At 33.5% G+C, this 15066-nt stretch overlaps 2 protein-coding genes and 1 long non-coding RNA gene across 4 annotated transcripts; 2 read left to right on the forward strand and 1 right to left on the reverse strand.

The window, feature by feature from the left end:
* The first annotated feature begins 1134 nt into the window (after positions 1-1134).
* Positions 1135-5465, forward strand: LOC125191023 (UDP-xylose transporter 3). 2 transcript variants are annotated; one of them, XM_048088480.1, is made up of 9 exons: positions 1135-1307; positions 1521-1590; positions 1662-1822; positions 2899-3083; positions 3639-3706; positions 4167-4299; positions 4505-4666; positions 4762-5034; positions 5124-5465. In XM_048088480.1, the coding sequence occupies exons 3-9, from the start codon at positions 1702-1704 to the stop codon at positions 5241-5243; spliced, it is 1062 nt and encodes a 353-aa protein (XP_047944437.1). In that variant the 5' UTR covers positions 1135-1307; positions 1521-1590; positions 1662-1701; the 3' UTR covers positions 5244-5465. The 2 variants fall into 2 exon arrangements, with proteins under 2 accessions (XP_047944437.1, XP_047944436.1); XM_048088479.1 differs by having other exon boundaries at positions 1136-1307; positions 1665-1822.
* Positions 5466-6182: 717 nt separating this feature from the next.
* Positions 6183-8080, forward strand: LOC125188170 (40S ribosomal protein S26-1-like). The gene is made up of 5 exons (XM_048084928.1): positions 6183-6317; positions 6416-6508; positions 7054-7138; positions 7262-7395; positions 7851-8080. Exons 1-5 carry the CDS (start codon positions 6315-6317, stop codon positions 7914-7916), a joined length of 381 nt encoding a protein of 126 aa, XP_047940885.1. The 5' UTR covers positions 6183-6314; the 3' UTR covers positions 7917-8080.
* Positions 8081-8805: 725 nt separating this feature from the next.
* On the reverse strand, positions 8806-10417 carry LOC125188171. Its single transcript, XR_007170699.1, has 2 exons — positions 10121-10417; positions 8806-10047 (listed from the first exon to the last, which is right to left on the reverse strand). It is a non-coding gene; the product is annotated as an uncharacterized LOC125188171 (long non-coding RNA).
* Positions 10418-15066: the final 4649 nt, after the last annotated feature.

Genomic DNA, 15066 nt, shown 5'->3' on the forward strand with positions numbered 1-15066 from the left:
ATACCAATCGGTGATATCTTTCTGAGTCTGCCAATTCAGCTTCATCTACAATCTTTAGATCATGGTTCAACATCATAGGAGTCTCTATTGGCTTGCAGTCAATTCTTCCAATGCTAGTAGACCTAAATTGTTTTATTGTGAGTAATAAAGACCTCTTTTAGACCTAATCACTTCAACTCTAGGGAAATACTTCATGAATTCCAAGGATTTATTTTTCTTCAATCATTTTATTTCATTTCGATCATTCCCTTTAATGATTATATAACCGACATAGATTAATTATCATACTAGTAAACTTACCTCACTTTTTCAAGAAAAGTGTGGTTTGAGTTGTTTTGGCGATAGTCATATGTTTTTCATGTCTTCGACGAATCTTCCAAATAATGCCCTTAAAAGACTGTTTAACTCACATATTATCTTAAAATAAAGCATCTCCATCTATAAACTCACTAGAGTGATCCGATGAAATTTCCATGTAGACTTCTTTACTCAACTATCCATGTAGACTTCTATACTCAAGTCACCATACAAGAATGCGTTGGTGATCCAAAAGGAACCTAATTACCTAAGTCATTTAGGTGAAGTGGAGCCCTATAATTCTAACTACAAACACAAAATTCGGTTTTTAGAAACAAAAAGGGAGGTGACTCATATCTCATCCCCCCATTCTCCACTTCGCCGGTTTATAAAATCTTTCTAAACAATATTCTTAGACCAGTTTACAAGACCATTAACTTTATTATAGCATTGTTCACTTGTAATCAATTTTCAGTGCTAATGCACACACCTCTATGCTTGAAGGTTGCAACACTCTAAGCAGTCCAGCACCCCTAATGATGTTCTTATATTAACTAGAAAAAAAATTTAAATATTTGAAGGTGCCAGCTTGTGAATTTAACTTGGACGGTAAGTAAGAGTGTTTGCTTCTATAAGATTTGGATTACATTTATAGAACATTATCAAATTGTAATCAAATTCAAACAAATAGGGTCGGTTTATTCGGTGTCGGAGCCCCATTTCCCTGGCCGGGTCGGCAAAGTCAATTCTCCTCGACCTCAACCACTAATCTCACTTTTAAGTTGTAATCACTCGCTTAATTTTGAAGTACTGTCAAATTACAGCAACACTAAAATAACATTTTTACTGGGAAATTCAATTATTATAATATTTTCCAGTTCTGATCCTCACACGTTTTATTTAGAGCATCACATTCCGGTTGGGGAATAGACTGATCGGATTTCAGATACTACTACTTTTTTACCTGCTCTACTTCATCTATTTCAGTGATCTGAAACTCGGCTTCTCAGGTATACCTTTTTAGTATGCCTAAAGAATATTTTTTTGTATGTATAGGTGTAGTGTATGTTGTATAAGCATTGTGCGGTTTGATATGACCAATTGGTGGTGAAATGGAGCAGATCTAGGGTTTGGAGTAGCTGATTTTCTTTCTACTGATTTTGATGTTGATGTTTTTGTTGAAATTGTGCACGTTTTTATTTGAAATGCTGTTGCTTCTGCAGCGGAGCTGGATTTGGCGATTTGGCGTCAGTGTTCTGTTTCTGCTGAGTTAAGTTGGACGATTCTAATGAGGTATGTGAATGTTGCTTTTTTTTTTTGCTTTAAGTGATTAGTTTGAAGGAAGTATGATGTGTGTTTGATAGTAGATATTGAGATACTACGATAAGATAGTGGAGTGTGAAGATGAGTGAAGGCAAGAAGTATCAGCTGGGGACGATTGGAGCGTTGAGTCTTTCAGTGGTTTCATCTGTTTCGATTGTGATATGCAACAAGGCACTCATTAGCACTCTTGGCTTCACTTTTGGTGAGATTTCGATGGACCTGATTTATCAACTTATTGTTGAAGTGAGCTTTGCTGCGCTGCTATGCCTATCCAATATACTCTCTTCTTTATGTTCTGTTCTAGCTTATATTCAGAAGTTGCTTCGATTTTCTAGGCAATTGATATGCGGTACACTATCTATGTAGTTAAATTGCAGTTTATTATGAGAGTGTAGTCAAACTCAAATATTTCAGTTTGTGAAAAGAAGATAGGTAGTCTTTTTACTTATTCAACTTGTCCAGATAACTTTGGTTTCGTATTCCACATTTCTCTTTTCGTGGTTCGGACGAGGTATCCTGTAAATTTCTTAAAACAATCACATGTTTGGATAAGAAAATATGATTTGAACTCCCTGCCGTAATTTAGTCTGATTTAAGAACACTAAATTATGTAGACATTGTGATGGTACTTTCTCTTTTAACTTATTTCAAACTTAGCAAAGAATGCCCACCTAATGCTTGGGTAACTACAAAAGGATGTACCCAATTTTGCTTTCCATCATTTATGACATGTGACACCTAATGTGGCAGTTCCTAATTTTAAGTGTAGCAAATCTGTTATTAATAGCGAAAGAGCAAATTTCACACTTGTTGCTTCTTCAAGTTATTGGAGGATATTAAACATATAAGGATAGCATTTGCAATTAAAGGTGTGCTCTTTAGCTGTCTTTCTTAAAACATCTTGCCACACTTGAGAATGGAGCTCATTCTAATTTATTGGTTATTGCATGAAATTCGTTGACATTGAGATTTGGACCGACTGAAACTCTCTTTTGATGAAATGTTTTTGAACCATTATACTAATACCACGATCTTGACTATCTATTATTGCATGTGGGCATTTCATTTTTGAAGTCACTTATATTGTGTGATTGATTGAAATTTTTCTGATGATTTGTACTTTTAGTTACAGAGAATACACATTGGTATTTGAATTTTTTTTATCCTTCTAGTTGTTTTTTCCTGCAACCTGCTTGCTCTAGCCATCGAAGTCTAGTTTCACTTTTAGGCTCTTGAATTCTCTAACTTTTGTTTTCTCCTGTTATTTTACTTTTGCAGCTACAACTCTTACTAGCTGGCATCTTCTTGTTACTTTTTGCTCTCTTCACATTGCTCTATGGATGAAATGGTTTGAACACAAGCCTTTTGATTCAAGAGCAGTCATGGGATTTGGAATTCTTAATGGAACATCCATTGGACTTCTAAATCTTAGCCTGGGTTTCAACTCCGTTGGTTTCTATCAGGTTAGTTTATGTTTAAAAAATTCAAGTTCTGTTATGCAATTTAGGATACTAATGAGTTTTGTTTGTATGCGGAAATCCCTCAAGATAAGATAATCCTGTTATAAAAATAGTTTTTCATGTGCAGAATAAGTAGTCACTATCCCATGTTAAGCGAAGTGCAAAAGAAAAAGTTTGAACTCTTTCTTCAGTACAGATAATAGCTATGCCCTTAAGGACAACCTTCAGTTTCTGTGGATCACATTAGGTTGTCCACATAAGAGATTGTACCACAGTCTAGTTCATTCAGTTGCATGAAATAGAATATAACTTGGGTTGGGGCAAACAGATCTTATTATAGGTGCTTATGAGTATAAGTAGATTACAATGAACTGTATTTGATATCTTTGCAGTTAAAGAACATAGTCCCTTCAGTTTCCATTCTGCTAGTGGTTGATAGTTACTTTTGGAAGCTAATCTAACAAACATAACTTTTTTATATTTGTACCTTCCCTCTATTTTCTCTAACCTATTTCAAAATAGGTTAAGTTCTTATAATCTGTGGCTTATGCTTTTCAGATGACAAAATTGGCAATTATCCCATGTACTGTCCTTTTAGAGACTCTTTTCTTCAGAAAATTGTTCAGGTTAGATCTTTAAATCTCTCTTCCAGTTGCTTAGTTTGTACTTTATGTGTGATATGAACTATACAACCATTTCAAACCCTTTCTTTTACTATCAAGTCACTTTTTACCTTTCTTTACAGTGTACTGTACACTTCATATCAAAGAATAGAAAGAATTATCATAAATTATAGAATTCCTTGTTGGATCATAGATATATTGGTAGTTTACAGGTAAAACAAAAATACTATTTCCTGGTCATCAACACAAATAAGTATTTTTCAGAAGATTATAATTGCTGGCTGGCATTTGTCTATTTTGAACCTGTTTTGATTCCCTCCAATATATTTAGTATGGATTGACCATATAGTCTCTATTTCCTTGTTGACTATGCACAAGATATACTTCTTTCGATAATTCTGGTTTAGTTCCTAACTTCCTATGGGAATTTGCTGCTAATATATTTTTTTACCTCTGTTTGCAGTAGGAATATCCAAATTTCACTAGTTGTTCTTCTCTTGGGTGTTGGGATTGCAACTGTGACTGATTTGCAGCTTAATGTCCTGGGTTCCGTCTTGTCCCTGCTTGCAATTGTAACAACTTGTGTTGCACAAATTGTATCCTCAGCTATTTTATTGCAGTTTTATTCTCATGAGGTCTCCTCATGGATATTTGATATAAAAAGGCAACTATAATTTGGTTATTCTTGAGTCTTCTCCGGCTCTAGTAGCAATCCGAATCATTTATTTCCTTTTTTGGCTTATTGATTTGTCAGCAGTTTTAATTTTGAGTTTTTGGGACCCTAACATGATACACCATTAGATGACAAATACCATCCAGAAGAAGTTCAAGGTTTCTTCAACCCAACTTCTGTATCAATCTTGTCCCTATCAGGCAATCACTCTTTTCATAACTGGACCGTTTGTGGATGGGCTTCTGACTAAGCAGAATGTATTTGCTTTCAACTATACTCCTCAAGTTCTGGTAAGAACTGAAACTCTTCCCTTATGACAGGCAATCTGTTTTATTTGTTTGATAATATTCAGCACGTAACTCTGTTTTATGTTCCCTTATGACAGGCATTTATCGTCCTATCCTGTTTAATATCAGTTTCTGTGAACTTCAGCACCTTTCTTGTAATTGGAAAGACATCACCAGTTACTTATCAGGTCCTAGGGCATTTGAAAACGTGCCTTGTTTTAGGCTTTGGTTATGTTCTTCTACGAGACCCCTTTAGCTGGCGGAACATTTTAGGAATCTTGATTGCTATAGTGGGGATGGTACTGTACTCGTATTGTTGCTCTATCGAGAGCCAGCAAAAGGCCAGTGCTGAAGCAGCACAAATTTCCCAGGTACTCATTTTTTCTCTCTTGTCTGTGTGTGTGTGTGTGAAATGTGCTGAAAGCTGATTTTGCTGACTATCCTGTTTGTGTGTGAGAAGGCCAAGGAAGCCGAATCCGATCCCCTAATAAGTGCTGAAAACGGTAGTGGAATTCTCACTGAGGGGGTTGGTGGTGCAAGGGCTCCGGGATGGAACTCAAACAAGGACCTGCGTGCGTGAAACTTAGGCAGCATCGACTCGATTAAATGGTCTTCATGTAAGCTACTGTGGCAGCGATGAAGATGTTGCTGCAAGGCACCACCATACGTTGTATTTTAATAGATTGGAACTTTATATCTACCTGTAGTAGAGAGCTGAATGAGTTTTGTATACTCTTTCCGGTTAAACAGTTTTGTATACTCTTCTAGGTGTGCCAATACAGAATAGATTCTCTTTCATTCATCAGCTTCCAAGCTACTGTTGCCCTAATTCTCACTTTCATTGTATAATGTTAAATGAGTATTTTGTAGTAGCTTCGTTTCATTTTTTGATTGGTAAAAAGGAAGTCCCTCGAGTCTAATATTTCATGTTTATTCACAAAATGGCTATTGTGGGAAGATGCAATTGTTGTTGTACCTTGATATGTGATGGCTTAAATTTGTCCCAAATATCTTTTAAATTGGTTTAATTTTGTAAATCTGGTTTCTCCAACATTAAATAACAAATTATATACCTACACTACACCATCCAAAAAAAAGTATTTGTTTCTATTTCGGTCTATTTGCAAGATTAGTCTTCTAAAAATAAAAATTTCCTTTCATTTTATTACTCCTCCGTCCCCATTAATTGGCACAATTTGACTTGCTCGAATTTTAAGAAATACAGTATAAACTAGGTGGAAATAGTTAGTAGAATATGAGTTATAAGTGAAATGGGTTAATGGAATGTGTAGTGTATTCTCGAATTTAGTAAAAAAAAAAGAAAAAAAAAAAAGAAAATTGGTGCCAATTAACAAGGAATGGATAAATATCTCATTAAAATCCAGTTTTTATCTTTCTATCTCCTATTTTACCGGTACCCCTTTTATATATATTGACATTTTTAGTCGATCATAAAAAATAAAAATAAAAAAAGAGCGTAAATTTCAAAATTAAAATAGAAGAAGCATCGTTGGGCTTCTTTCTAAGGGCCCAATCTGGAGGTCCATGATATCAACCATATAAACCCTCACGTTCTACCTCCCATAGAGTATTAACCCTAAATCCTGAGTGAGCGCCTCCGCTTCCAGAGAGAAAAACCAATCAGCCGAAGATGGTAGAGATTCGCTAATTCCTGTTTATCATTCTCACTAACTTTTCTGCAATTGTCTTCCGCCCTTCAAGGTGTTAAATTTATGTTTTCCATTGTTGTAGACATTCAAGAGAAGGAACGGTGGGCGCAACAAGCATGGCCGCGGCCACGTCAAATTCATCCGCTGCTCCAACTGTGGAAAGTGCTGCCCCAAGGTTTTTTTTTTTTGTATAGATTTTCGTTCTCAGATTTCGAGATCTTCTTATTTGCTCTGGGTTTCGTTTATTTTTGTATGCTAATAATTTGAATTGGAAGGTTGGTTTTATTGAGTGTGATGCGTATTTCTTTGTTGTGCTATTGGTCTTTTCTAATTTGTTTGGAATTTTTTGCGTGTGTATTCATATGATGGTTGAAGTGGTAATATCCGTAGTTCAATAAACATCCACTATTATATAGGGCATGCCACAAAATATTTACTGTTCAGATCTGAATTTTTATGCAAAAGCCATATACTATTATTATGTTATGTAGATTTTATTTATGGTGACTTTTAGTCACGGTCTGTATTCGAATCCTCCTGATATTAATCATGAAGGTCTCATTTTACATTTGGTTACAAAAAGTATTTGCCTTATATAGGATGTTCTATGCATATGAAGATGTAAGTATGAATTGCTTTTGGTTGCTTAAAATTTTAAAGCTTGATTAGCAGCACGTATTAGTATCAGAGAAACTGTATTTATGCCGAGTTTTACATTAGGACAAGGCAATCAAGAGATTCCAAGTCAGAAACATTGTTGAGCAAGCAGCTGTCAGGGATATCCAGGAAGCTTGTGCTTTTGATGGTAAGCTTTTCTATGTCCTTGTTTAAGTTTGTTATTGGAGTAATCTAATCACACTCCCATATGTTTCTGTGAGAGTGCCCAAAAATTAAAGCAGTTGCTGTTATGCATTTTTGTTCGATACAGGATACACCCTTCCTAAGCTGTACGTGAAGGTGAACTACTGTGTTTCATGCGCCATTCACTCGAAGGTGGTGAGGGTCCGCTCTGTTACTGACAGGAGAAACCGTGAGCCACCACAGCGTTTCAGGCGCCCAAGGGTTAGTTTCCATTACATATCTTCAGCCTACTAATTGTATTCAGGCTTGCTCACATTTTATTTACCTAGCTCAACTCCATGTCTCATTTGTATTTTGTGTCTTATGTGATTATCCTTATTTTTTGTCCTGCGTACTTTCTATTTGCTCCTTTTAGCTTTTATGTGGCGTGGTTCATGTTACAAATAACAATATTTATGTCTTTTTTGTAATACAAAGAAAATTGAGAATTAGATTAGAACCATTCAGTCAATCACTGTATGTATGAAGTTTACATGAGCCATTCTCAATGCTCTGTTACTTCTGTATCATATATTAATCTCATCCTTGTTGGGGGTAGTGTAATTTCTTTGTCTAATTATGCTTCTAACTTATACAATATGGTTTTGATCTTTTTTTTTCCCATAGTTTGAACATCTTTTGATTACTTATATCCTGGCTGTTTTCTATGTTGACAGGATGACCTTCCTAAACCAGGACAGCCTCCTCGTGTTGGTGGTCCACCAGCTGCTGCCCGCACCTAATTATTTTGCTTGCTTATTTGCTGATAGACTTCAATGCATTTGTGTTTTTTATGTAGTCTTGTGGAGACATCTGATCAATGATTGATCTGCAACTTAAGTTTTGAATTATTTTAAGTTTTGTTACAATGAGACTTTTTATATGAGCAATCCGCACTGTTTTATGACATACTACTTAATATACTGTGTGTTAGCATGGTTTGATTACGCAAATCTTTTTATCTCTAGTTATTTCAAAGAATCTGATTGATAAAAACTGCTATAAGGTTAATTGTAAAGTAATCTTCATATGGTTCTGGTATCTGAGATTTTTGATGTGATTGCTATTCAAGTTATGCTTGATCGATACATTGTTCCATAAGGTCTTTCTAGTTTTAAGATACTAGTAGTATATAAGGGCTCGTTTGATTGCCCTGATAGGTCAATGTGTGATATGGGTGTTGTACACGATTTTGTGAGATAATGTGGATATAGGGTTATCTCATCTTGGTGTTTGGTTGCCCTGATAAGCTTCGCTTTATAGTTTATATGGTTTTTGATTGGACTTACAGAAACTAATGATAAGAACGCGGAATGACACTTGTATCCCTCAATATTTTTGCTACTGACCAATGTATCCCTGGAAATCTACCTTATACACGCCCAAAATCAAAATGGCGTCCAACCAAAATTCTCGCGCCTATAATCGTCTATATTCGTTGATGCTGCATTTGGAGAGCAAGTAACGCGGATATCAGCCATTCCCAAGCTGTAAACATTGTTTTTGGCCTTGAATTATAAATAAAAAAAATCTTGTTTAACAAGTGCTATGGAAATATGAACATTGTTGGACACTAATAATTTGAATTCAAAAATATAGATACACTCAAATATAAAAAAGCTGCTCATGGAATTCAAAGAAAATAGTATCATCTCAAAATTTATCCAAAACAAAATAGGCAAAACTCATGGTTTTGTAACATTCGGCAAAAGATTCAAAATTATCTAAAACTCAATCAGTTCTGAGAAGACATGAGCAGATTCAGAAGCATAAACGCAGAAGATGTCGATTATGCAGCAGCTGATGGTTTTGTTGCAGTAGAAAGTTTAGAACTCTTCTTGGCCAAACTCTCACTGCTCCTATCCCTCTGTTCCTTCATGCGAGTCGCAAGAAGCTTCTGGTACTCAGCAGCTTATGACTTGGCCTTGACGATCCTCTTCTTCTTGTCAGCGATTCTAGCTCTCTTTCTCTGAGTCGCAAGACTTAAAATCTATACAAACTTCAGCATTTGAATCAACAAGCTACATAATCAAGCCCATATCATCAATGGATTACTAGCACCAGCAACTATTAGAGCAATGGTGTAGAATGTGTATTAAAAAAAAATATGAATAAAAAAAAACTACAATATGAGTTCAAATTCATTGTATAGCATATTTTTGGGTCATTAATTTTAGAAAAGAGAGATAAGACGCAAAAGCCCCAAAGCTTCAATCTAGCTAAACAAAGCATAAAAGCAACCAAGCTGTAAAATCTATTTCAAAAACCTATCTGTAACACACACAGGTTGATCCAATTGACGTACATGGGCAGGTATTGAATCTAAAACTTCGGACTATCTTAGTCGGTCCCAACGTTTACGTTTCCGTGTTTGCGGGCAAAGAAGTGTGATCATAAAGGAGATGAGCAACAAGTTTATTTGATAGTTTCGTATAATCTCTTCTAACAAAATCAAAATGGTTGTCATTTCATTCTGTCGACCAGATCCCTGATAAATCCAAACATAAATTTGAGGCTCAGAAAGACATCAAACATTTGCTTTTAAGGCTAACATACAATGATCGAATATCAGTCATGAAGGCCGGGAAACACAAGGATTGCATACTGGATTCGAACTTAATTTCCTCAATAACGCAAATAAAAGCGACGCAGATACCTGGTTCACAAAGCTCCGGAAAAAATATGTAAACGGTGCTGAAAAAATGCTTGGAGAAAATTGAATCAATGAAACAATACATTCACCAAAACACAACAGACAATAATTTGGGAGAAAATTGACAAAATTTTATAGGATGTACTTAATTTTAACTGTAATTAGGCCATGGATTCGATAATCCCCAACAAGAATGGAGCTACTCGGGATTGGTGACACTGCTGAAATTGGGTCTGAATTCATCAACCCACAGAAACCCAACAATGAAAAAAGGGAATTCACATATCGACAAACCTTCAGCCGACCTTCAGCCGACGGTGGTCGGTGGTTAAACAGAAAAATTTCGCGCCGACAGAAAATTGTTGCTAAGCAAAACGACAAGCTAGGCTCGTAAAAAACTATGCGTGTCCCAGATTGACGACAATGGCGAGGGGTGTTTTAGACAAAGGAGTGCGGTAGCAGGCAGCAATCTGGTTCTCCGAGGTAGCGCATATCGGAGGCTTCAGCTTGGGTAGAGGTATAAGCATTTGGGAGGGATGTATCTTAATTGAAACCGGGTTAGAGCTTGTATACCGGGTTATCGTATAAGTATATCAGGGCAACCAAAAACTAGATAAAACCTATATCTGACGCCTTATCTAGGCATATCAGGGCAATCAAACGCCCCCTAAAGGTGGTGTTCGTTTTTCAAGTTAAATAATACTAAGATATAATCTAAGACTGAGTTGTGAAATTATTTTAGTCATAGGGTTAGCTGTGACTAATCACTGTATGTATGAAGTTTACATGAGCCATTCTCAATGCTCTGTTACTTCTGGATCATATATTTAATTTCGTATAAAATTTTGCAAAATTGTACACCCCCAAAATTTCTTAAGTTATGTTTAGTTTTCTAGATGAAATAGTATCAAGATATAATTTCAAATGAAGTGATTATTTAATGGATTGAGTTGTAAGATTCAATCTCATGAATCAAATACATTATATATTTATATATTTAATCTCGAACATCTCCATAGGTTACTCATGGATTCCATTTGTTGCCTGTGGATACTTATTTCTACTTCATGGGAATAAATCAGTTTCGAAACTAGCTTACTAATCCTATTCAAAAGTTATTTTCCCCATCTTTTTAGTCATTAATTTTGGAATAGCTATAGCTAGGGCATTTGAAGTTTTTTTCCAAGAGGCCAACGAAGTATTTTGACATTTTTCTCTAGTGTTCTTTTCGTACTTATAACTTTTTCTTGAGTTACTTTAAGAAAGAGAATTTATGAATAACACGTTAAATTTAGAAATATTCTGTAGACCTCTTTTTAAGCAAAAACATATATGGCGATCGATCTAGCATTGTTGGCCAAATTGCGCGTGTGAGTCTGAGTCTGAGTCTGAGTTTGAGTCTGAGTCTGATTTAGGATAGAAGATAGCCATATTGAGCTACCATGTTGGGCTTGGGTCATTAGGGTTTAGTAATTATAATGAAAGCCCAGATTTCTAAGTATATTAAATCTAATTTATATTATTAAAAGGATGCAATAAATATTCTATCACATTCTAAGTTTCCGCACACCATTTTTAGTTTAATATTTTTGTGAACATCTTAATATTATCGTGTATACTTTATTTAGGATATTTCTTTAGTCTCTTTTTTTATATTCATATATTTTCAATATTATAAATATTAATAGTACTCCTTTTTATATAGTAGTACTTTATTTTGTAAGTTTTGAGACAATTACTTCCTTTTTTATGCATAGCATATAGAAAATTGTCAACGTCAAGTGCTCTATATATCAATGGAATATATTTTTTTAAATTGATAAACGAGACTATTCCTTGATAGTTTAAAGTCATGGCGATCCATCTAAGAAAATTACTAGTCATTTAGCGTTTCCTAAAAACTAGTATCAAACATTATATATAAAATAAAATTAAATATTCTAATTTTTTTTAAAATTCGACACCGGCTTCCTTAAATTTTTAGTTCCATCCATGATATATCTAAGGGCATCAAAACATAACACTCGATACAATCATAAACTTGAAGTGATAAAATGTCCTACAAAAGAAGTACATTCATGGATATTTAGGTACTCCATTGGTAATAAAATCATGGTTAATACTTAATAGTACTATATTTTTGTCAGAAGAAGAATTTGTATTGATAATAATATAAAGAGATCAAATCGAGATACGAGGTATAAGCAATGTTTTAAACACCGGACCAGTGAACGAACCGATGAAACTGTTTCACTGATCGAAGCTACTAGTTCATAGTTCAGCCGATCTAATCGGTTGAATCGCTGATTGAACTCTTATACTGTTGCAAATACATACTATAATTAAATATGCTACAATTACAAAATATATAAAATTTACATATAATTAATAATATATCAAAAAATATTAACCTTATACTATATAATTAGTTGTAAATAAAAATATTAAAAATTAATAAATCATAAATTTTCCAAAAAAATTAGTCGGTAAATAAAATTATATATATGAATATAAAGTTCATTTTAACTAAAAAAACGTATTGGATGAAATAAAATTATAATATGAAATAAAACATGAATTATTAGTTATTTTAAGTATATATATATATATATATTAATATCAATAATAAGTGTATATAAATTAAATATATACAATAAAAATATTAATATCTGGTATCAATAAATTATACTCCCTCCGTCCCATGAAAATATGGCAAATGGGGATGGCACGCGAATTAAGATAAAATTGGTAAAGTAAGAGATATGAGGAGAATGATATGGTAAAGTAACAGAGAGGAAGAGAATTGTAGTTAAAGTAGTGTTAGTGGATAGTGGGACCCACATTATTAAATTGATATAACTTTTCAAAAATGAAATGCACATATTTTTGTGGAACGAATGAAAATGGAAAGTGCACATATTTTTATGGGACGAAGGGAGTAGTAATTAATAATATTAAAACTATTAAACTATATAACTATACACTCCTATATTGTAAAATATTGGTGATTGTTAAAATATACTTAAAATATAGGAAATATATATTATAATTAATAATTTCTTAAAATATATAAAATTAAAAAATTATTAGTTTTGGTGGATAAAAAATTTCATATTTAATGTATAAGTATAATTAATGTTTATAATATTTCAAAATGACCATGTGGTGGAGTGGTAAAGGTGTTGGTATTTAGAGATGAGGTCACGAGTTCATGGTTAAACAGGCCCGACAGGCCCGTTTCGTCGGTCCACGACAGTTTAACATGATAGTGATTCTAGGGGTGAACCAGACCGGACTACCTACCGATTCATGGTTAAACTGACACGGTCCGGTCTAGTTTTTAAAACACTGGTAAATGTGGTTAATTGGAGAGAGAAAGAGTGAGTGTAAGTAGAAAATAGATAGAGAAAGTTACCAAAAATAGAGACATACTAGTAGATTTTGATTGGAATAAACTGAAAAGAAAATATGTCATATTAGTTGAGCGAGGAAAGTAGTATTATATGCTTTTTAACAATGACAAATAGTCTGTAAAGTCATGAACTTTCAAAATAGTTTTTTTTTTTTTCGTGAACTTTAAATGTTGCATGAAAAGTCATGAACTTTATAAGACTGTGTAAATTTCTCATCCGATTCGACCCGATATATTTCCGATACAAACTTGTCCTACGTGGCGCCGGAGGCGTGACTTGGCAACTCCACTAATTCTGATTTTTATATCTTCTATCTTTGCAATCTCTAACCTCATACTTATCACAAACATGCAAGTAGCATAAATGAAAACATACAAATCGAATTGATCATACAAATCGAATTCAACTTAAAAGTAGCATTAATTCCACAATTCGAATTAACCCAAAATTTGTCATTTGCCAAGTCACGTCCTAGCGCTCCACGTATGATAAGTTTGTGTTGGAAATCTATCAGGTCAGATCTGATGAAAAATTTACACAGTCTAATAAAGTTCATGACTTTTTATTCAACATTAAAATTCACGAAAAAACTAAATCATTTTGAAAGTTCATGACTTTACAGACAACATGTCATTTTTTACAATAGAATTGAATTAGGATTTTATATCGCAGCCATTCCATATCGACTATTAACATTTGACTATAGGAGTATAACTTTCTCGTCAATAAATATTGTATTTTATCAAAATATTCAATATTAATTATTATATTTTAATAATAAATTAATATTGCATATATAAATAATCAAAATATTTAGTATTAAATGTTTTGTTTTAATAAATAACTATATAAAAATATGATACACATTTCACTTAATTCTAACAATTTTTTGTTGACTTTCTTTATTATTTTTAATTAAAAGACTGAATTATATAAAATGGACATGAACTTGTAACTGTTGATCTTTATAGCCTAAGTTTTGCACTTTGCACGTTTGAGATGTTTTTGCTCATTTTCAACAATTTTATAGACTAAAATGCCCCTGAAATCCACGAGGGACATTTTTGTACATTATGTTTGACATTTATCTTATTCTATCTTATGACAAATATCATTTTCATTCATCCGTTTAGATAAATTACAACAAAAAAGCACTGAATAGTGACGGAATTAGTGAAGGCGAACGATAGCTCAACAACCAGTGACAGATAAATGGCTGGAAAACGTTTCTTTCCTATTTTTTGTTATCTTTCCTTTTTTCGATTGTTTATTTAGTTCTCATCTTCTTATTCTTTTTTACTTCCTATCTTATATCTTTAGTCTTATTTTTTTCTTTTTCTCTTCTGTTCTGTAATAGTACATATCTATAATCTCAACGAATTATTCAAATTGAGATAATGGTTGCAGGTGGCAAAAATTTTAATACTACAATCGTCGGTGTTACGAAATGGTTTGTCTAGAAATAATAGTAGATTTAAAGTGACAAATCCTATGGTATGACTATGCTTGAGAAAAAAAAAAAAAGTTGGTGGTGGGTGTAATTTTTTGCGGTGGACTCTGAGATAGATAGTGCCCAAGCCAAGCGATGGAAATAGAAGTTGAAAATGAAAGTTGTCATCAAAATTGATGCAAAGATTGTTTGGTCGTTTTAGTTGCTTTTTAATTTTTAATTTTTTTTTTGGCATTTTGACATTATTAATTAGCTTGTTTTATTAAGTTGTATTTTCTGCAATGTAGTTGACTAGCTTGTGAAGCAGTTTGTTATGTATTGTTGAATCCTATGAAGAGGTTATGAATTTTTGTTGTGGTGTAAAATTTTAGTCAATT

Source organism: Salvia hispanica, chromosome 5, assembly GCF_023119035.1.
Source record: "Salvia hispanica cultivar TCC Black 2014 chromosome 5, UniMelb_Shisp_WGS_1.0, whole genome shotgun sequence".
NCBI lineage: Eukaryota > Viridiplantae > Streptophyta > Magnoliopsida > Lamiales > Lamiaceae > Salvia > Salvia hispanica.

Excerpts from the sequence above, each read along its gene's own strand:
- LOC125188170 (XM_048084928.1), top strand. Across the intron at positions 7,139-7,261 it reads GGAAGCTTGTGCTTTTGATG|GATACACCCTTCCTAAGCTG; the intron begins GTAAGCTTTTCT and ends TGTTCGATACAG. Across the intron at positions 7,396-7,850 it reads AGCGTTTCAGGCGCCCAAGG|GATGACCTTCCTAAACCAGG; the intron begins GTTAGTTTCCAT and ends CTATGTTGACAG.
- LOC125191023 (XM_048088480.1), top strand. The coding sequence starts at position 1,702 with ATGAGTGAAGGCAAGAAGTATCAGCTGGGGACGATTGGAGCGTTGAGT. Across the intron at positions 3,707-4,166 it reads TTCTTCAGAAAATTGTTCAG|TAGGAATATCCAAATTTCAC; the intron begins GTTAGATCTTTA and ends CTCTGTTTGCAG. Across the intron at positions 5,035-5,123 it reads AAGCAGCACAAATTTCCCAG|GCCAAGGAAGCCGAATCCGA; the intron begins GTACTCATTTTT and ends GTGTGTGAGAAG.